The following is a 20755-nucleotide window of genomic DNA, read 5'->3' as shown; positions in this document are numbered from 1 at the left end:
CACAAGTTCTCTTCCGGTTGTATAAAAAAAGAAAAAAGTTTTACCCGACCCGACCCGACCCGACCCAACCCGGATCGAGCTTATCCGTACTAGTATCTCGACACAAGTCCTGGTCATCAATTCCTCGATTCTTCTACTAACTTCGTGTTCTCCACGCGCTTCAATGGCGACGGTATCTCCTCCTCCGACGATGAATCTCTGGGTCGTTCTATCGGAATCGAAACGGATAATCAACGCACACTCGCGCCACTTCCTTGCTCTCTCCGTTCTCTTCCTCCTTCCCCTCTGCTTCTCCGTCACCGTCTACCCCTCCGTCTTCCGCCTCATCACCGATCAATCCTCCGCTTCTCACAACAGCGTCTCTCTCCTCCGCGGCGGCGATCAACCACCACCCGCCGATATTGATATCGAGACGGTGGTCCTGCTTCTGATTGCTTACATCGTTGTGGTCACCGTCTTCAATCTCTTGGCTATTGGATCAATCGCGTATAGCGTGTTCCAAGGATTCTACGGAAGACCCGTAAAACTGATATCCGCCGTGAAATCGAGCTTCACCTCGTTTTTCCCTCTTCTCGCTACTCTGATTTCATCCAATTCCATCGTTTTTGGGATTCTGCTGATTCTAGGGTTTGGGGCGTTCTTGTCGACTCGATTAATCGAGCTCATCTTTCCAAGTCTCGAATTCGATTTCGCTTCTCCTTACTTCCAAGCTCTCTCCGCCGTAGTGACGATCATCTCGGTTGTAATCGTGATCAAGCTCTATGTCAAGTGGATCTTAGCTTGGGTCGTCGTTGTTGTTGAATCAGTTTGGGGGTTAACGCCATTGAAGAGGAGCAAAAGCTTGGTCAAAGGAATGGAAAGCGTTTCTCTGTCTCTGATCGTCTTCTTCGCCATAACCCAATCGTCTCTCGTCTGGTTCAGCACCGTCGCTGCTTCGGCTCAGATCGACGACGATAGTGGAGACGGAGAAACTGGGAAACTGTGGACAAATGCTTTCTTTATGCTCCAGATCGTGATCACTTCTGCGTTCTTAACGCTTCTGACGCTTTATAACCTTGCGGCGACCACCGTTATGTATATGTACTGCAAAGCTGTTCACGGCGAGCTTGCTTGGGAGATAGCAGAAGAGTTTGCAAGAGAATACGTGAGTCTGCCCTTTGATGATGGTAAAGTTCCTCACTTGGTCTCTGTAGCTTACAACAACATCTGATGACTCAATGATGATGATGATGATGATGATAATGAGAAAAATTTGGGCTTTTTGTATGATAAAGCAAGTTTGTACATTAATTTTCTTTAGTATTTGACAGAATCGGACAGGTCTTTTATGTTTGTTCATGAGAATTCAAAGCTTTTGTAATGTGTATGAATGATCTGAATTTGTGGCTATTGAATGTTTTTCATTATGTGGGATTTGTGGTACAATCCAACTTCCAATAAATGCACTTAAACTGATTAGTCAGAATCAAAGTTTTATTCAGAATTGTGAAATCTTCCATACAAACATTATTATTACAAGAAGAAGTTTCACCCCCAAAATGTAACCTATTATCAGAAGAACAAAAAGATAATGTAATTTTGTCTTTCTCCATGTACAAAAGAATTGACATAAGACCAGAATCTTGAATCTGTTTTTTACATTACATCCTAAAGCTTCTTAAGTTTAAACAAAAGATTTCAGCATGGAAGAAAACATACCTTCTGAAACTGTGATATATTAGACTTTCTGTCCATAGAAATCTGTGGGAATTTGGTAAACATGAAACACAATAGGTTCATTAAAGACAAAAAGAGATGATCAAACTCACAAATCTCATCTTCTCTCTCAAGTGATTCGCTCTTCTTTAAGCCTTAAACGAGCAATTGGCTGTTGTTGTTGGTTCGAGTTAACCGTGGAGGTGTTGTGTAAATCGTTGTTTGGTTTTAACTGATGGCTACTGGTTCTAGCAGCTGGAACGTCGTGGTTATGCTTTCCTTCATATGTTGTTACAACAGCTTTCGGGTCATTTGCTGCTCTTTCTACATGTTTCCTCACTCCGCATCCAGGCGTTGTACACTTATAGTAGCTCCTGCGAATATATAAAAGAGCATTAAGGAAAGAAGACCGATGAAAAATTTATAATTCGATGACCGGTTTTCAGTCTCACCTCGGATAAGGATTCCCTTTGACTACTTTCTGGCCATACTTGCGCCATCTATATCCATCATCTAAGAGATCAACTTCACTCGTCGTTTGGACAATAATTCTAGGCTCTGTCACAGTTCTATGTGATGAAGAAACTGGTTCTGAAACCCGGACTTCTGTATTTCTGCAACATTTTAAAGATTGTCTGAATCTAATCAGAAAAATAAAACAAAACCCATAAGAGATGAATGTAAGAGGAAAAGTCACATCTCGTAAAAGTTTTTTTTTTTTTTTTTTACCTTCTCTTGGGATCAGGCTCATCTTCCTGTTTTCCTCCCACACTAGTTTCTGCATTACCAACCTCCTCGCTATCACTTGCTTCAGATATCTGCTCTATTGTTGTAACCTGGCTTGTTTCCGGGTCTCTCTTGCTCTTGTTGAGACTGCTGTTACTGCTTTGAAACTGAGTTGCAATATCAGAGCCTTTAGAACTCCCGTTATTGTTACCGCGCTTGTTGTTTTGAGGAGGCTCATGATTGTGTTGACCCTTGTATATGATTTCTGTTACTTGTCCATTGAGAGACCTCTCGACTTTCTTCTTGACAGGACATGCGGGATGCGTACATTTGTAATAACTCCGAGGATAGTCGCTTCCTTTCACTTGCTTCTGTCCGTATTTCCGCCAGTTGTATCCATCATCAGCTGGTTTGTCAGCATTTTGAGGCTGTGACCGATGCTCATAGACGGATGTTTCCGAGGTTTCTCTCTGAACCTGCGACGAGTCTTGAACCGGAGCTGGAATCTGTGACCGAGGTCCAGAAGAAAACGAAGGAAGCTCAGTCATTGAAGTTTGTTGTTGTTGTGTAGAGGAAGGATATTCGGATTGGGATTGCATTTGGACATTATTGCCTTGCACAGCTTGTGCAGTGACTTGTGCTAAAGCTTGTTGGTGTGTCATACCAAATGATCCCTACACATAAATTCATATTTTGTATTAGCTAATGATATCCTCAAGATAAAAACAGGGTAACAAATCCAAGCAAATGCTGAAATACATCCAGAAGATTCAAATTCCGAAAAGAGGGTCAGAGAAACAAATACAAATGATTATCAAGGGCAGAGTTTAAGAATTGAGCTCTGGTTTTCTCCTTGACATTGAAGATGTACTTTCTTGAAACTTTTAACTTTATAATTAGATAAAGCCAAGATTCAAAGTTCCTTATACTTCAAAGATTCCCCTATTTTTCTCAAAAAATAAAAATTCCTCAATTTTGACCTAAAATGAAGAACATGTGAAATGTTTTCCTTCTCCTCTTATTCAGCAAAATGGTACAATTTGTTAAAATTTGCATCTATAAACCGAATGGAAACAAAAACCGGAAATATCAACAGAATATTCAAAAGAACCCATAAAGTCCTAAACTTTCAGTTACCAAAAAACAGAATCTCGAACTAACGACAAAACAAAAAAAATCAATGCTTTTGTTAAGGGAAATGAAATCCACACCTGAATGGGTGAAAAAAGACCAAAGAAGCTCGGAGAATCCAGAAGCGTCGCCGGACTTAATCCCGGCGGCACAGTAAACATCGCCGGTGGCTGAGTAATCATCAATCCCGTTGGTCTGTTCTGTTTGAACCTCGGGTCAACATCACCACCGCCGCTTCCACCGCCATCGCCGCCACCGACAGAGCTCACAGGTGTCTGATGAACGGTAACGGCGACGGCGGCAGCAGCAACAGCAGCCGCCGGAGAAGCCATAGCTCCAGCTAGAAGCTGAGAGAAAGATTTGAATTCGTCAGGATCAGAGAACAAATTGGAGACGAGAGTCATAGGACCAGGACTAAATCCAACGCCACCGCTAAAAAACATTTCTCCAAACGGCCGAGGAGGAAGTGAAATCGTTGGCCGTGAAGCTCCGGTGGATGATTTTAACGTCGAAGGTTGTTGTTGTTCTTCTTCTTCTTCTTTCTTCTCCGCCATCGATTCCGGTTTTTTTGAAACAAAGAGGATAAAATCTAACAAACCCAACTCACAAAAAAAAGATATTTTTCTTTCCTCCCTTTAAACACCCTTTTGTATCTTTACATCATCCTTGTCGTGTTTCAGTTTCATTTCGTTTTTTCTTTCTTTCTCTCTTTTTATATTTTCTTCTGCAGTCTTTTAATGGTGAGATTTTTAGTTTTTTTTTTCTCCTGTTTTCGAGCAGATCTCGAGAATATATAAATTATAAAATTTGCTTTCGCAGTACAAAGTCTGCGGTGCAGATATGCAAGAGTAATCTCTTTGTCTTTTTTGTGCAAAAATAAAATAAAATAAAATATCTGTCTTCTTCCCTCCATTTATCCATTATTTTTTTCCTTTTTGTTATTTATTTTATTTAAATCATTGCCAGAAAAATGACACATCTTTCATATGAATGATGAGAAAAAAACTATTTTATAGGTGGTTATGGAAAGTGAAAATCCGATCTTACCTGGAATTTTCCAAAAATAAGTAATTCATGTAAAATAATGTTCTAGTAGTTTAGTACTACTATAAAGTGATAAAGGCGAAAAAGAAATTATTCATTTTTTTTTTGACAAAATTGAGATTTCTTTTGACAGTTTATAATTTACATTGGTCAGGAGAGATGGATTTTTTTTAATGAAGTAAAAATTCATAGCTAAAATATTTTGGAATTATTGTAAGTTACAGATTAGTGTATTGCAGACAGGAATCTAATAGATTCTCTCTTCATCATATTTTAAAAAAGTTATCATATTTTTTTATCCAATGTGTCAAATTCTTTTGTCAATTATTGTTGTAATCCTAGAGTTATGATTGGCTAATAAGGGAAAAGAGTTTATTAAAAAGCGTCGGTCTATGTGTAAAAACTACGGATTTGTCTCTAAAGAGGAAAGACAATGAGAGTTTGTGCCTCGCAAGTCAACAGCAGCTCCAAGCACGACACGCGGTTTTTAACTAATTTGTCCTCACCACGATCTACAAATATTATTCAGCCACGTGTACACGAATGGAATGGAGTTATGGTCGGATTAAGCCTAATTCTGTTTCATTAGGACAAAACAAGTCACCTCGCCTTGCCATGGATATTATTACTTCATTAATAACAAAGATGATTTTCTTTTTTTACTTATGGATACACTGTTTGAGATTTCGTAGAGTAAATAAAAAAATTTGGTATAATGGTGAAAGAGAAACGTCAAACGTGTGAGTTAGAGAAAGAGTAAGAGAGTGAGTAAATTTAGCTGGCAACAAAAACAAAAAAAAAGGAAACAACTTGACTTTTGGAGGGCCCAATTAACTTTGAAAACAGGCCAAGCGATGATGATACATCTGTGGGGCCCTTTTCATTCATTGCCACAACGAATCGCCTCTTCACTTATCACATCAAGAAGAAAAGCTGGGAACTGTGATTGTAAACCCTTGAGTCGCGACTTTATGAAGTTTGATTTGCTCATCATTATAACTCAATATATGTTTAAAACATCGTAAGTTATTCTAATCTGTTTGTCAACATGTCTTTATCGATTTCTCCAAGATAGCTTAAAACGAGCTTACCGTTCAAAGGTGGATTGAGTGGTTTGTACTCAACAAGAGTGAAAGACACATCTAAACCATTGAAAGACAGAGATGGATACGGAAGGATTTTGTTTTATTAGTTTACATTCATAATTTATTTGGGCCGGATATCTCAAGGATTTAATTGGTGTAGTAGTAACAAAAGGGAACAAAAACACAATACATGTCCCAAAAAAAAAAAAAAAAACAAAGTGAACTAGTTGAGACAAAACACAAGGGATAATTAAAATTAGAAGTCCGAAAACAAGATCAGCATTACTTTGATCAGCTATGCAGAGTTATTCGCCAAAAATCATATTATCTTTATTGCACTTCGATATTTATTTTGTGATTTCTTGCATTATATTAGTGACACATTCAACCAAAATGAGAGTTATATATATACCAGTAATACCACTTCCCAAGATGCAGAAACCCAAATAACCAATAATGAAACTTAAGAATCAAATATGTTAATATAACCGTTGAAGAAAAAAACCTTAGAACTCTCCAACGACTTTGATCGCGTCATGAGGAGTGTCGTAAACGTTCTTAGATCGAGATTTCTTGACACCAGCGGTGAACCAGAGCTTGTCGGATTTTGAGCTCTCGACTGAGATTGTTGTGACTTTAACCCAAACCAACACTTTTGTCTTCATTCCTTCTACACCCATCAATTTCCCTCTAAGCAATATCCCTTTCACGCGCGTGGCGTATCTTATCTCTGATCCATCTTTGAATGTGACTTCGCATGGTGAGGAGAAGAAGACAGTGAGTTTGTTCTTTGTCTCGTCGAACTCGTAGCAGATTATGTTTTGTGGGAAGAGACCTGGTGGTAAATTGTACTCTTTGAGAAGATCTGGTAAGCTTTTGAGTGGTTTTCCTGTTTTGGAGAGAAGCAGAAAACGCATTTGCAGGTTATGAAATGTCGAATCTTCCGATTGTTTATCTATGAAAACAAAGAGATAGTTTTACCTTTAAGCTTGTTGAAAACCCATTTCGCTTTCTCTTCAACGGTACTAGAGAATGTCTGGAAAAGAAACATGAACGTTATGTTTCCAATTTGAGGCAATGGAATAAAAGAAGTAAGTGCAAAATAATCCATGTGTCAAAGAAATAACAAAAGCCTATGAACAAAAGACATAGAATGATACTTATAAAACATGTTAGTTAAGTACTGAACTGATGAGAGCAAATCGAAATATTGAATTCAAAAAATGGTCAAAGAATTGATATCAACTCAAGAACACAAATTCCCGTAAACTGGTTCGATCTGTTTGAGTAAAATATTTCTGGGTTATCTATCAATGTACGTCTCTTAGCTCATCAAAAAAAAAAAAAAAGATAAACCATCACGTGATCACATCATTGCCAAATAACCATCTTGTCTAGTAAGAACAATGACTTAAATGGTAACTATATTAAGAATCATCTTAGTTAGGTTAATCAGTTCAGAAAGTGAAGAATTCTCTTAATGAATATATTCATAAACATGGAGCTGAACTAAAAAAATTGCATAAATTCGTACATCAAAATTGAATCTCATAAATCAAAATTGCAGAGACATCTCTCAGATTCAGAAAATCCTGACTACAATTCTCGTTCAACTACTCAAAATCGGGTTTTTATTTATGTAAAACAATTTCAAAGCTTCACTTCAAGAAACCCGTATCAGATCTTCCTAGATCTACGATTATTCTTCAATTTTGAAAAATCCACTACACCAGATTTCAACAATAGAGTCCCATTTTAACTAACGCCAAAACCGACCACATTACAACACATTTAACCAGAAAAAATCATCAATTTCACGTAGGGATCGCATGCAAAAACCCAGCAAAAATCCAAGAAGAAACAACGAACATCAGACAGGGAGCAAGAGATCCATGAAACTCACAGTGAGGTCATTGGTGATGTTAGAGAGCTCTTCCTTGGCTTTCTTAGAGATCCATGAACCTCCGACTTTGAAGCTCGTCACTTTGGTTAAAGCTTTCTCCATATTCGTCTCAGATTCTCTCAAGAGTCTAAAGACTAAAGAGATTTTCAGCTAAAGCTTAAAAAAGTGACAGAGCAGAGTGAAAACGGCGACTCGCAAATTTCCATTTGGCCACACATAAAGTTCGAAGAATATATTGAACGAGGGTGTTTCCGTAATTTCCCATCTATATTTTGTTTGTTTCAAACTTTCAATTAATTTCCCCTATTTTTGCCTAAGTTTTCAAATTACGCAAATGTTTAGATATTTATTAGGCGATGAATAAGACTCTCTAACCGTTTAATAAATTTGAATTTGCATAAAACAAAATTGTCCACTTGTTTTTTTGTTTAATTTGAAATTTGGAGTTTATAAAAAGTTAAATTTGTGTTAAAGGGTAAACTTAGTTTTAACGCGAATAAATTGATTGGATAATGAAAAGATGTCGTGGAGTCCAACACCAAAAAAAAAACATGAGCGCGCGGCTGAAAAGCCATAAGAGACCAAAAAGTTGGCTGATAAACCATATCTTTAAAAATTAATTTTTTTATGAATTAATTTTATTAACAAAAACCAAGTAAATTATATCCTTCTCCTTATGTGTCTCTTTTATTACAAAAATACCAAGGTAAAACCCATCCGATTTATGTCCGACCCGAATACCCAGAAAAAATGGAATTTCTGTCAAAAAAAAAACTTTATCAATTTGAAATCAGAAATAAAAAATTGAAATTATTAAACCGAAAATTAGGTAAACAAAACCGAACCGAATGGATTTAATTTCCAAAACCAAACACATTCGATAAACTTACCAAAAATCAAATACGATCTCCTCTTTCTCTCTTCATCTTCCCCGAACGGCTATCTCCACTTCCTTCTTTTTTTCAAAAATTCTGCAATTTCCCCTTTAACTTGAAACGACACTTGATTTTGTAACTGCTTCTTCTTCAACTTCCCTTTCTTCAATTCCCGTACTATATATTACATAATTTAGCCTTCTAACTTCATCAAGACAAACCCTAAATCCAGCCTAACTAGATAGCTAAAATTCGACTTAAGGGCGTGGTATATGATTCGAACGAATCTGTACCCAAGCGCAGTGAAGAAGCAGATATGAAAGATAAAGAACCCGGAATAACACCAAACCCTCTGGCGAATGATGAAGAAACAACCCACGAAGAAATTCGGGGTGAAGAAGAACCATTGAAGGAAGCAGAACCAGCCGGTACGGACAACTGGGACAACTAGGACAACTATTTGCACAAAATTACGTTTGGCATTTGGACAACTGGGACAACTGGGATAACTGGGACAACTAAATCTCATATGATTGTGTTTCTTGTTTTTATCTCAGGATGCCGATGATGGTAGTCAACTGATGGTGCCTGAGAACTTTATTTCGGTCCAACCGAGTACAGCCAGGGTTTTTCACATGTTCAAGGAGCCCAACCACATGAAGCCAAGAAGTAAAATGTCTTGTTTATGTTTAAGATTATGTGTTTTTCTTTGTGGTACAATCTTATGTTTTCTGTTTAGGGTTTAGGACAGCTGGTAAGATTTCCTTGTTTTATTTAGGACAACTCGTACAACTTCCTTGTTTTATTTAGGACAACTCGTATAACTTAATGCGATATATTAGGACAACTGGTACAACTGCGTTGTTTTATTTAGGAGAAATAGTTCAAAATAAATCAAAAGAGAGTAGCAACATAACAAGGGGAAAAAAGGTCAATAAGAAACTGAAAAGCTCATCTTCTTCATCCTTAACGCTTTTTTATAGTTTCTTCAATGGATGCCACCTTTGACTCTAACTGATTTAACTTGGAGAAAACGGTGTCAAACAAAGCCTGCATGGCTTCTTGAGTATCATTCAACATTTCAATTTCTTCGAGTATTGCGAGATCCCACCATTTCTTGAAGCCACAACTGGGAACCTGAAATCCCGAAACTCAGAAATTCAGATGAGACTCAAATTATAAATCAAAATTGAAAACCCAATTGACTTACTTCTGGGAAATTTTTTGGACCACAACAGCCGTAGAAGCAACCGTAATATTTCCGGCCCCTGTCAAGCCCGGAGTTGTCAGTTAAACACCCAATTGGAGCTAAGCCGCAATAACAAACCTTTGGAATTCCCTTTTGTACAGGGCATGGCAGAATGGTCTTGACTCCATTGACTTCGGGTCCCCATCTAGTGGTCATCCCGTAATCCTTCTTAGGCAAGACAGAAGAAGAGCCATCATTCTTGTTTTCAGCCAATTTCGCGAGGGCTATCTGATATTTATCCATTATGCGGTGGAAACCCTAAAAAACCTATTTGGGGGCAACAATTAGGAAAGAGAATAAGAGGAGAAGAACCCTTTGACCCTTTTCTATGAAAGAGAAAACGGTAAACGACAACCAAAAAAGACAAATACAGAGGAAAATAACTTATAATATTATCCTCAGCCGCCATTCTCACACGTGCATTTTCTGTTGACATCATAGTTGTACCTAGTTGTCCGGTTGTCCCAAAATTGTCATAGTTGTCCTTTGGACGATTTTTAAGTTTTTTCAGTTGTCCTTTAAGAAGAACATTCTTTTTTTAGTTGTCCCCTTAACCCTTGAACATTTTATACTTGCCCCAAGGGTTTCGCGCCCATACTTTTGTATTTCCCATATTTTTACGTTTAACCTCTTATAAGATGGAAACCATTGTCAAAGAATGCCTTATACCATAAGGGTTATTTCATTAGAAACACAAATGGTATATCTTATTTTCAGAAAATAATGGGTTTATTTTAGTGTTTAGTGGTAGTCGTTGAGTATACAGTATTTAAGGGTTTAGGGCTGTATTTGTTTAATGTTTAGTAATTTAAAGAAATTAGTTTGTCCTGGTTATCATAGTTGTCTTAGTTGTCCTAGTTGTCCAAATTGTCATAGTTGTCGTAGTTGTTCTTGTTGTCCTAGTTTCTCACAGTTGTCCCAATTGTACCAATTGTCCACTTTATACTAGTGTGCCTTCTTTTGTCCTAGTTACAAATAGTTGTCCTAGTTGTTCGTAGTTTGCCTGGGTTTGGACGTAAATTTTTAGGTTGCACCTAATTTTTAGGTTACAAATTACTCCAAAATACATAATATTGCAAGAAATCCAAGATAATGAAAATATTCCATTACTCTTGAATCTTATCTCTTTCCAAATCTTCCATTATCTCCACATGCAATACAGATCTAAGTCCCTCTTTATCCACAATTGTTAGATAGACATACACATCACAATCATCAACAATACATGACTCATTGAGTGGCTTAGCTACCAACGGAATGTAGCTTAACTTGAGCTTCTTCTTACTATCGTTTACCCCAATCTTCTTGCATATACCATCTACAACCATCGGATATGTTACCTCATCCAAAGAGGTTTTAAATGATATAGCATAGATGGAGCTTCTTGATATCCATTTAAACTCCTCTCTTTCCTTATAATAACATCCTCCATACTCAAAATGTTGTTTGTGTGGCCGCTCATCCTCTTCTGTTCACAAAACCAAAAAAACTAAGTCATTAACGAATAACAATATTTCCTATTTTCTCACAACTGTACCAATTGTATCAGTTGTCCCACTTATCTCAATCAGTTATCCCAATTGTACCAGTTGTCCCAATACATTCCGGGTCCCAATTGTCCCAATTGTCCCAGTTGTCCCATTCCTTTCAGTTAACCCAATTCAACTCAGTTATCCCATTTGTACCAGTTGTCCCAATACATTCCGGGTCCCAATTGTCCCAGTTGTCCCAGTTGTCCCATTCCTTTCAGTTAACCCAATTCAACTCAGTTATCCTAATTGTACCAGTTGTCCAATTCCATTCAGTTAACCCTGTTGTACCAGTTGTCCCATTTCATTTAGTTACCCGAATTGTACAGGTTTTTCCATTACATTCAGTTACCCCAATTGTACCAGTTGTCCCTTTCCATTCAGTTAACCCAATTGTACCAGTTGTCCATTTCCATTCAGTTAACCTAATTGTACCAGTTGTCCCATATCTCACTGATTCACTATACAAACCTACGATTCAGCTCGATTCAACGGCAACAAGTTCAATTTTAACACTCAGAAGACTAAATCGACATATATACGCCACTCTACTATCCAATGTGCAACCTAAAACGAACGGAATTGACAAATCGATTACTAAACCCTAATCCCCAAACTGTAGAAGAAGTTACCTTATTACCAAATGACGGCTCTGCAACGAGATTTGGCGAACACCATGGGTTCAGAGAAGGCCGGCGCACCGCGCCGAGCGATAATAAACGAAGACGGATCGGAGATTCGATCGGACGATTTCTGGGAAAAGATTTTCGATTTCGGATTTCGGTTTAAGATGTTAACCCAGAAATTCAGAGAAACCAGATTCGGTTTTGGTATTAGAATTTTAGAATTTTCATTTCTCAATTTTTTTTTTGATTTTCGATATAAAAAAACAAACAAAAAATCAGCAATGCCATATCCCTTTTTCATTAAGGGTATTTTCGGAATATCATGTGCTTTATGGCACTTAGACTTGTTTATGGCAGGGTAGATCAATTTTTTTTCATTTATGGCTTCTCAGCCATTAAACCAAAAAACATAGGTAACGCTATTCCAGCTCAACAGTAATGTACAAATCATTACAAAATCATTGAACCATCTGATTCTTACAACAACAAAAATTATTTCAAAAGACAAGAAGTTATTGGTACCAGAGAGTCTCAATCTGAATTTTCAGTCTAGCTTTGGTTCACTTTAGCTCAAATCATATCGATTCAATATTATTAATCAATTCACAAGCACATTTACTCACAAAAATAATAGCAAATTTCATTCAAACTACACCACAAATAAATATAAATTATTAAAAAAATACATATGTATTCTAGGACTCAAAAATCACAAATCATTAAAATCATAAAACATAAACGTAAATCAACAGTTCATACACATAAAAGATTTAGCTTTCTTGTATGCTTGATTCATATGTTCCCTAAACCGATTCACATCCAATCTAACATCTTGTTCTTTTAAATACACATTCATTTTAGTCGAATTCCAATCCATCCCTCTAAAAGCAATCGGATCTTTCAAAACCAAATCATCTCTACTATACTTCTCTACCAAGCTACTCTCTTCCACATTCACTAGATATTCAACATACTCCAACTTCATTGCCTTAGCTGGTGATTCAAAACACGTTTTAGCAACCCAACCTAACCCAACCGGAACAATCTGAACCAAAACTGAACCGGGTCTAAGGAACAACAGATGTGTTAATGCAGCACCATGAACCCCGACCATCCCATGACTCGACTTTACGAGTTTATACGCTTCTCTCAAGCTCGTCGTTTTCGATGGTCTAAATGTGATTACCTCGAATCCAACTTCTTCAAGCATCTCTTTGACCTCCTTCTCGTTTAACATCACCCGACCTATGTTACCATATCGACTGACCAATATGAGACGAGGCTTGTGAAGTTTGAGAGTTGATAGATTTGTGTTGAAAGCTTTGTCTAAAAAATTGTGAAAGTCCACTAATGATTTGGAATTGGGTATCCGGGTTGGGTCTATTGTCATGGGCTCATGTGAAATTAGGCCTACTATGGCTGAAGTGAAACAATGTGTAATAGATGCATTTCCTTCGTCTAGTAATATGGTTTTGTGTTTGCTAAACGCACCTAAAACGTCCATGTATTTTGGCATCCACCACTTCTTATGATTCACTACCACAAGGATAAAATCACGGTCGGGGAAAACTGTTTTGGCAGTGATGAAAAGTGGAATGAAACCATCAATGAAATCGTGATAGATGTTTCCGGTGTAACCTCCGGCGCTGAACACAATCGCTGGCGAATCATGTGTTATGTCACATGAACGCGTCAGGTCTAATCGGTCTGAGGTTAATGTTAGCTCTTTGATTTTAGACATGATCCACTGATCTGTTTTTCTAGGGTATGGCCTGATCTTCTCGACAATTGGTGCTGATGTGGCCAAAGTTTGGTCCATGAGAGTGATAGTTCCGGTTCTGGGGTCGAGATTACATGAGCCGTTGATCGAACAGACATCGTAGTTAGTGTGGGATCGATAACATGTGATTGTTGCTGAAACCATCATTTGTGGAGCCTGCTTGATTAGTCTGGATTCCCAAGTTTGCTGTAACGTGCCTATAGAGGAAACTCCTTTTTGTAATAGGAAATTAGTGTTGACAAAAAAAAGGACTTCTGTATTCGTTTGAACAAAATGAAACATTTATTATGGTTTTTTCTTTTTATGTCAATTGAGAAGTAATTAAAAGTCAAAAGAGATCTGCTTCTTTTTCCCTACATTTATAGTTAGGGAAACATTTTTATGGTTATCGTTTCTTTTTAATCGGCTTTTAAATCAAAATCCAGTAGTTTAACAACAACAACAAGGAAAAAAAAAATCAAAACCTATTTATTTACTCAGAAGAAGAAAATAAAACTAAGAGAAAGATGAAATAATAGAGCCAAGTCAAAAGAAGTAAAAGTCATCAGATTATACAAATATTGAAAATAGAAGCCAAGTTTGAAACTAAACTCTATTATTCAAGAATTAAAAAAAAAAACCCCACTGTTAAACTTTAACAAAAAGAAAAAAAACTATTAAATTAATATTAATAAATTGTCATTTGTCCGAACTGACACGAGATCTAATTGTCATAATTTTGATAATACTAATGTGTACATCATTACATGACATCTATACTTGTATTAACTATTACCCACTAATACATCAAAAACAGTCTAATGAAATAAACAAATATCTTATTCGATCAATACCATTTGTTTTTTTTGTTTTTTTGGTTGCGTTAGCATTCCGATTTAAATTTACTAAACTGAGTTGTGAGTTGTTAATATAAAAATGCGTTTTAATCCTCATAAAGACAACAAACACTATTACTTTTTGTATGAAGGGGTTTTGATCGGAAAAACTAAAGAAGAAGTGGTTTGATAATTTACATACCTTGAGATAAACTTAGCGAACGAATCAACTGGAGATCGAATACGGAGGAGAAAAGAGCAAGATACATAAACAGAAAGATGACCAAGGCAACTGCTGCTACCCAATAACTCTTCCGCATCGTTTTCATTACCATGGTAACCATGGTTATGGAAGTTTTTGGTGTAATGAGAACTATACGGAAGTTTTTCTATGTATAAAATTGTATCTATGTTCTTTAACTGGAACTTTAATAAAAAATATCGTCCCTAGAAGCTTTAAGTATCCTTCAATGGAGGTAAAGGAAGAAAAAAATTGTAAGAAAACAACGATAACATAGACAATATCGATTCACATAGTAAAGACTCTCTCGTATATAATACAGAACTCCTTTTTTTGAACTGTCTACCGTTACGAGACTTTTCTAAGAAACCTTTAACCAAAACCAAAAAAAAAAAACAAAATTATATGATTAATTAACAGTATGTTTTTTTACTTGGATGCTCCTTATTGGCTTATTAAACAAATTATAGAAAGTTCTAGACTACTTGGTTTTTAAGCTAAACCGTATATTTATATCCCTATGTATATTGTTTTATGACTCGTAAATAATATAACAAACATAATTCCTATTGTCTTTCGTTTACAACATATTATCAGCATAAAATCATAACTGTCTGAATTATCAAACATAATTCCTATTTGTCTTTCGTTCCCGATTCTCAACCTCTCCAACACCTATGTTCCAATCAACGAGGTTTAGTAATACGTTCGAAAGATTTGGCGTACTTGTACAATACAACTTGATTTCCAAACTAAACTCTATATTTGTATCTTATATATTTTGTTTTATGATTCGTGAATAAATAATACAACAAGAGTGATCCTATTCTATTTTGTCTTTTACAATACTGTATGTATTAATTTTTTTTTTGTTTTGATAATTATTTTAATGAATCTTGAAATAAGAAATTCTGAGGCATACGAAAACTACAATAGAACATATAATTATTTACTCTTTTTGTCCTATCTCATTAAACTTTGACATATATTGAAATATCTACTGTTAATCAGTTAAAGAAGAGTTTTTTTTTAAGTTTTAAATTCATTGTTGTACTCAACATGATTAACTATGAAAGTTGATCGACGGTATTTTCATCGGAAGATCCACATATGAATATAACACGTAAGCGTGGTATATAGATGGGCCTTAAACCTTACCACATGTATAACAAAAGGCTCATTTTCAAGGCCCATCATTTTCAATTTTTCATTACACGAGGAGACAAAAGATTTGGCGGGAAGAGCCACGCCGTCGGGAAGTTGTGAACGGCGAAGACCGATGCTACGCTCATTCTCTCTCTTACCTCAATGGGTTTCTCCGATTAGAAACTTTGTGTTTCTACAGAGATGCATTCAATTCACAACAATTCAGGAATTGATTTTACCCGAAGACAATGATGATGAGTCCACAACTTCCCTGCATTACGCCGCTTCGATCCCGTGCTTTCGCCTGCTAAGTAAGTGCACGAACATTGATTCTCTGAGGAAAGCTCACGGGATGTTAACGGTAGATGGACGTATGGGTGATATCTCGTGTGCCACCAAGCTCGTTAGTCTGTACGGTGAATTTGGGTATACTAAAGATGCTCGCTTGGTGTTCGATCAAATTCCTGAACCAGATTTTTATCTATGGAAAGTCATGCTCAGCTGTTATTACCAGAACAAAGAGAGCCAGGAAGTCATAAAATTTTATGGGTTTATGAGGAACCACGGTTACGATAATATTGTTTTATCGATAGCTTTGAAAGCGTGTACTGAGATGCAGGATTTAGATAATGGGAAGAAGATACATTGCCAGCTCGTCAAGGTGCCAGTTCGTGATAGCATTGTGTTGACAGGTCTCCTAGATATGTATGCTAAATGTGGAGAAATCAAGAGTTCTTATAGAGTGTTTGATTGTATTCCGTTGAGAAATGTGGTTTGCTGGACTTCAATGATTGCTGGGTATGTGAAAAACGACTTGCACGAACAAGGGTTGGATCTGTTTAATCTGATGAGGGAAAACTCTGTTTCGGGTAACGAAGTTACATACGGTACCCTTGTCACGGCTTGCACAAAGCTTGGTGCTTTACATCAAGGGAAGTGGTTTCATAGCTGTTTGATCAAGAGCGGCATAGAGCTCAGCTCATGTTTGGTGACATCTCTGCTAGATATGTATGTCAAGTGTGGTGATATAAGCAATGCACGTCGAGTCTTTAATGAGCATTCTCATGTGGATCTTGTCATGTGGACAGCTATGATTGTGGGATACACTCATAATGGACGTGCCAATGAAGCTTTGAGCTTGTTTCAGAAAATGAAGGGTGTTGGAATCAAGCCTAATTGTGTAACCATTGCAAGCGTCTTGTCTGGTTGTGGTGGGAATCCTGAACTGGGAAAATCAGTTCATGGCCTATCCATCAAAGTTGGTCTTCTTTGGGATACGAATGTTGCAAATTCTCTGGTTCACATGTATGCCAAGTGCTACCAGAACAGAGATGCTAGGTATGTGTTTGAAATGGAGTCGGAGAAAGATTTAGTTGCTTGGAATTCTATAATTTCTGGGTTTTCACAGAACGGCTCTGTCTATGAAGCTTTGTTTCTGTTCCATCGCATGAAATCAGAATCTGTGACGCCTAATGGTGTTACAGTTGCTAGTCTCTTCTCGGCTTGTGCTTCCCTCGGGTCTCTAGCCATAGGTTCCTCGCTTCATGCTTATTCCGTGAAGTTGGGTTTCTTGGCATCATCCAGTGTTCATGTTGGTACTGCACTTCTAGACTTTTATGCCAAATGCGGGGATGCCGAATCTGCTCGTATCGTTTTCGATACTATAGAGGAGAAAAATACAATCACATGGAGTGCTATGATCGAAGGCTATGGAAAGCAAGGGGACACAAAAGGGTCCCTTGAGCTATTTGAAGAGATGCTGAAAAAGCAACAAAAGCCGAACGAATCAACCTTCACATCTATTTTAACAGCTTGTAGTCACACAGGGATGGTTAACGAAGGAAAGAAGTATTTCAGCTCAATGTACAAAGATTATAACTTAACACCTTCCACAAAACACTACACATGTATGATTGATATGCTAGCTCGATCTGGTGATCTTGAGCAAGCGTTAGATGTGATCGAGAAGATGCCGATTCAACCAAACGTGAGATGTTTCGCAGCATTTCTCCATGGATGTGGAATGCATTCAAGATTTGATCTTGGGGAGATTGTGATTAAGAAGATGCTCGATTTGCATCCTGATGATGCCTCTTATTATGTCCTTGTATCTAATTTGTATGCATCGGATGAAAGGTGGAGTCATGCTAATGAAGTGAGAAATCTGATGAAGCAAAGAGGCCTGAGCAAGATCCCAGGCCATAGCACAATGGAAACAGAGTTCTCAGCAGTTGGTTAGTTGTCATAGCTTTTCTGGATGAATAAAGAAGGTTATATATACACAAAGCATTCTTGGATAAAGTCGATTTGTTTTAGTGTATGGAGCAGGAACAGTTGTGTTGACTATATCTACAAGGATATAAAATATAATCAACAGGGAGCAGCTCTAAGCTATGCTAAGATTCTTGCTTTGTTGTGTGGTCTGAACTCGAGTCTGTGACTGTGACATCTTAGGTTAACATGCCACTTTCATCTTAATCTTCGTCTTGTGAATCATAAGGAACTTCATGCCGGGGTTTGTTGTACTTCTCACGCAGTTGTTGGATTGGGATGAAATCTCCAGCTGTATCCGCTCCATAGAAGAGAAAAGAAATGTATGGATGATCAAACCTTTCCTGCAGATACCACACACAACCATTAGTGAAAATCTGTTGCAATGAGGATGAATTCATCACAACAAATCTGCTCACTTTGTCGGGTTTCTCTGGAGCTAATAGATTGTCTTCAGGAACTGCAATATAAGATCCATTGTCAGGTGATAGTGAAAGTGTTCACTGGTCAATGTTGTGCAACAGGACAATTCCATGGAAGGCAAAAACAAGACCCAAAGGGTATATTATAGAGTTAAACATATTGGACTTGAAAATTCAGAGCTTACCGTATGCCACTAGTAGATCTGGATGTGTGCGAACATCGACTAGAACCTGCTAGACATAGGCAAGAAAGTTTAGATATCCATGTTTTCTTCTGTAGATATGAATTAAACAGTCTTAGTTTGTTCATATGTATTTGAATACGCTCCAAACATTAGTTTAGCTTCATTTTTCAATCAACATAAGTCTTTGGGAACATTGCTTCGAAACCAGAACCTGATAAAATGGTTGATTGGATCCACGAGGCAACTTTTCAACCTCTGCAGCTTCTATCCAGGAGCTTGATTCACAACAAACTGGATCCATCCCGCAAACTACAGCCCGGTAACCTACGGCAGACGAAGAGAAATCAATGTAAGTTCCCCAAATGAAACAAGCACTAATACACATGACAATGTAAACCAAAGTGAAACAAGCACTAATACACATGACAATGTACCAAAAGTTTTGTGTCTAAGTTTCTGTCCCAAACGAAATGCATACTTTGCATTCTCAAAAGCCAAGGCTTTCGCAGACACAGCTAACGATTCCGCCTCAAGCTTTGAGATTTCATCTCTTAACTTAGCTGCCAAACCATAATCCTCACTGTCAATGGCGTTCTGAAGATCTGCACTGCAATTATATCAAAATGAACAAATAAAGATGACATACTCCTATGTTTACAAAACACACAAAGAGAGACAACGTCTGAAAAATGTGTCTTGATAACCGAATGGAAACTACTGACCGTAGCCTTATGAGGCTAATACCCTTGTCTTGAGCTTCACTTTTTGATGATGATCCTCTTTTCCCTTCTTGCAGCCTTATAGCCTCCTCTTCCACCTAACAATCACAGACTGTTATTCACTGTTGTGTTACCCAATTTCGATAGTACAAGAATACAGGTTAGTTCAACCAAAAGCTAACATCTTGGAAACAAAAGTTGAATACTTTCACGAAAACTTGTCTCACTTAAAGATCTTAACATATTATTTTCATATACCTCAGTTAGCTTTTCTCTTAGTTGTTGCGCAATGTCGTACTGCTCCACATTCAACGCATACTGCCATTGAAAGATACACCAATAAGCAGATCATTCAACGCGAAAGAAAAAAAAATCCGAATTTCTGAAGAATCCCATTTGGAGGCTCTGACCTGCACACGAGTAGCCAAATCTAGCTGAAAGAAGAAGATCAAAATATCCTCGTTCGCACTCTCGCTCCGCTCAGAGCTCGGGTCTGGACCTTGGTCACCTCCTTGAAATGGCCATCTAGCTTCGACCCTCAACAGATTTCTTTGCTTCAGTGACTTCCAATGGCTTCTAAGAGATGATGATCTACGAAGGAATCGACACGAAACGCATCGATTACCAACCAAAGCTGATGATTTTGCTGGATTTAAACGATTCCTCCATGTGCTGTAAACTTGTACACTCCCACAGATTGTTAATGTGCTTAACGATTGACTTTGCACCATTTTTTCTCTAATGAAAAGCGAAGTCACACTTCCTAATCCAATAATCTTCCTACAAAATCCAACAAGAATCAGAGAGAGCATATTCGTATGAGATTCCAAATTGATATGAAAGGTACGATAGTTTGTAATTGAAACAAAACTCGAGAAACTTACGAACGGCTAGTGAAATTTTGTAGATGCCGGAAAGACACTGCCGATCACCGGAGAAACTCGCCGGGACGAAGGAGAGTTTTCGTCCTCACAGATTTTTCCTTCTTTATTCAGAAACTCATAGCCATTGAATAAAATATCTTTTGTAACTCTTATTGGGCTCTGAGGCCCAATAAACGATTTTGATTGTACAGTAGATTTTTTGTTGTTTTCAAATATTTCGCTGAAGATTTCAAAAGTCAATTTAAGCTAAATAGTATAGAGTATATAAATTAGTTAACTAATAACACTACATTTTATCCTTTTAAATATATGTTTTAGGACAACAAAGATTTTCTTAAACAAACCAGACCGAAGTTTCAGGGCGCCAAAATTAGCCAATCAAGACCCCCCAATTTTAGTGTTTGTCTCTTTCTTCTTCGTCCTTTGAAA

At 37.3% G+C, this 20755-nt stretch overlaps 6 protein-coding genes across 7 annotated transcripts; 2 read left to right on the top strand and 4 right to left on the bottom strand.

Annotated features, from left to right (window-relative positions):
- Positions 1 to 37: 37 nt before the first annotated feature.
- Positions 38 to 1410, top strand: LOC18012467. The gene has a single exon (XM_006395651.2). The coding sequence runs from the start codon at positions 164 to 166 to the stop codon at positions 1208 to 1210; it is 1047 nt and encodes a 348-aa protein (XP_006395713.1). The 5' UTR covers positions 38 to 163; the 3' UTR covers positions 1211 to 1410.
- Positions 1411 to 1455: 45 nt separating this feature from the next.
- Positions 1456 to 4305, bottom strand: LOC18012466 (probable WRKY transcription factor 3). 2 transcript variants are annotated; one of them, XR_002897622.1, is made up of 5 exons: positions 3633 to 4305; positions 2425 to 3095; positions 2148 to 2309; positions 1699 to 2069; positions 1456 to 1545 (listed from the first exon to the last, which is right to left on the bottom strand). XR_002897622.1 is itself a non-coding variant. In XM_006395650.2 (4 exons), exons 1-4 carry the CDS (start codon positions 4104 to 4106, stop codon positions 1826 to 1828), a joined length of 1551 nt encoding a protein of 516 aa, XP_006395712.1. In that variant the 5' UTR covers positions 4107 to 4305; the 3' UTR covers positions 1456 to 1825. The 2 variants fall into 2 exon arrangements, 1 of the variants encoding a protein (XP_006395712.1); XM_006395650.2 differs by having other exon boundaries at positions 1456 to 2069.
- A 1759-nt stretch (positions 4306 to 6064) lies between these two features.
- On the bottom strand, positions 6065 to 7790 carry LOC18012176 (uncharacterized protein At5g01610). Its single transcript, XM_006395649.2, has 3 exons — positions 7585 to 7790; positions 6663 to 6717; positions 6065 to 6570 (listed from the first exon to the last, which is right to left on the bottom strand). The coding sequence occupies exons 1-3, from the start codon at positions 7684 to 7686 to the stop codon at positions 6188 to 6190; spliced, it is 540 nt and encodes a 179-aa protein (XP_006395711.1). The 5' UTR covers positions 7687 to 7790; the 3' UTR covers positions 6065 to 6187.
- Positions 7791 to 12608: 4818 nt separating this feature from the next.
- LOC18012175 (protein O-linked-mannose beta-1,4-N-acetylglucosaminyltransferase 2) lies at positions 12609 to 14793 on the bottom strand. Its single transcript, XM_024151119.1, has 2 exons — positions 14661 to 14793; positions 12609 to 13840 (listed from the first exon to the last, which is right to left on the bottom strand). Exons 1-2 carry the CDS (start codon positions 14791 to 14793, stop codon positions 12609 to 12611), a joined length of 1365 nt encoding a protein of 454 aa, XP_024006887.1.
- Positions 14794 to 15971: 1178 nt separating this feature from the next.
- LOC18011545 (pentatricopeptide repeat-containing protein At2g03380, mitochondrial) lies at positions 15972 to 18099 on the top strand. Its single transcript, XM_006395647.2, has one exon. It carries the CDS (start codon positions 15979 to 15981, stop codon positions 18082 to 18084), a length of 2106 nt encoding a protein of 701 aa, XP_006395709.2. The 5' UTR covers positions 15972 to 15978; the 3' UTR covers positions 18085 to 18099.
- Positions 18088 to 20447, bottom strand: LOC18011544 (clp protease adapter protein ClpF, chloroplastic). Its single transcript, XM_006395646.2, has 9 exons — positions 20327 to 20447; positions 19853 to 20222; positions 19701 to 19760; positions 19446 to 19540; positions 19158 to 19330; positions 18935 to 19047; positions 18724 to 18769; positions 18536 to 18576; positions 18088 to 18460 (listed from the first exon to the last, which is right to left on the bottom strand). Exons 2-9 carry the CDS (start codon positions 20171 to 20173, stop codon positions 18320 to 18322), a joined length of 990 nt encoding a protein of 329 aa, XP_006395708.1. The 5' UTR covers positions 20174 to 20222; positions 20327 to 20447; the 3' UTR covers positions 18088 to 18319.
- Positions 20448 to 20755: the final 308 nt, after the last annotated feature.

The sequence above is a fragment of the Eutrema salsugineum genome, unplaced genomic scaffold, assembly GCF_000478725.1.
Source record: "Eutrema salsugineum unplaced genomic scaffold, Eutsalg1_0 scaffold_6, whole genome shotgun sequence".
Classification (NCBI taxonomy): Eukaryota; Viridiplantae; Streptophyta; class Magnoliopsida; order Brassicales; family Brassicaceae; genus Eutrema; species Eutrema salsugineum.
This window is presented reverse-complemented; position numbering and strand designations above follow the sequence as displayed.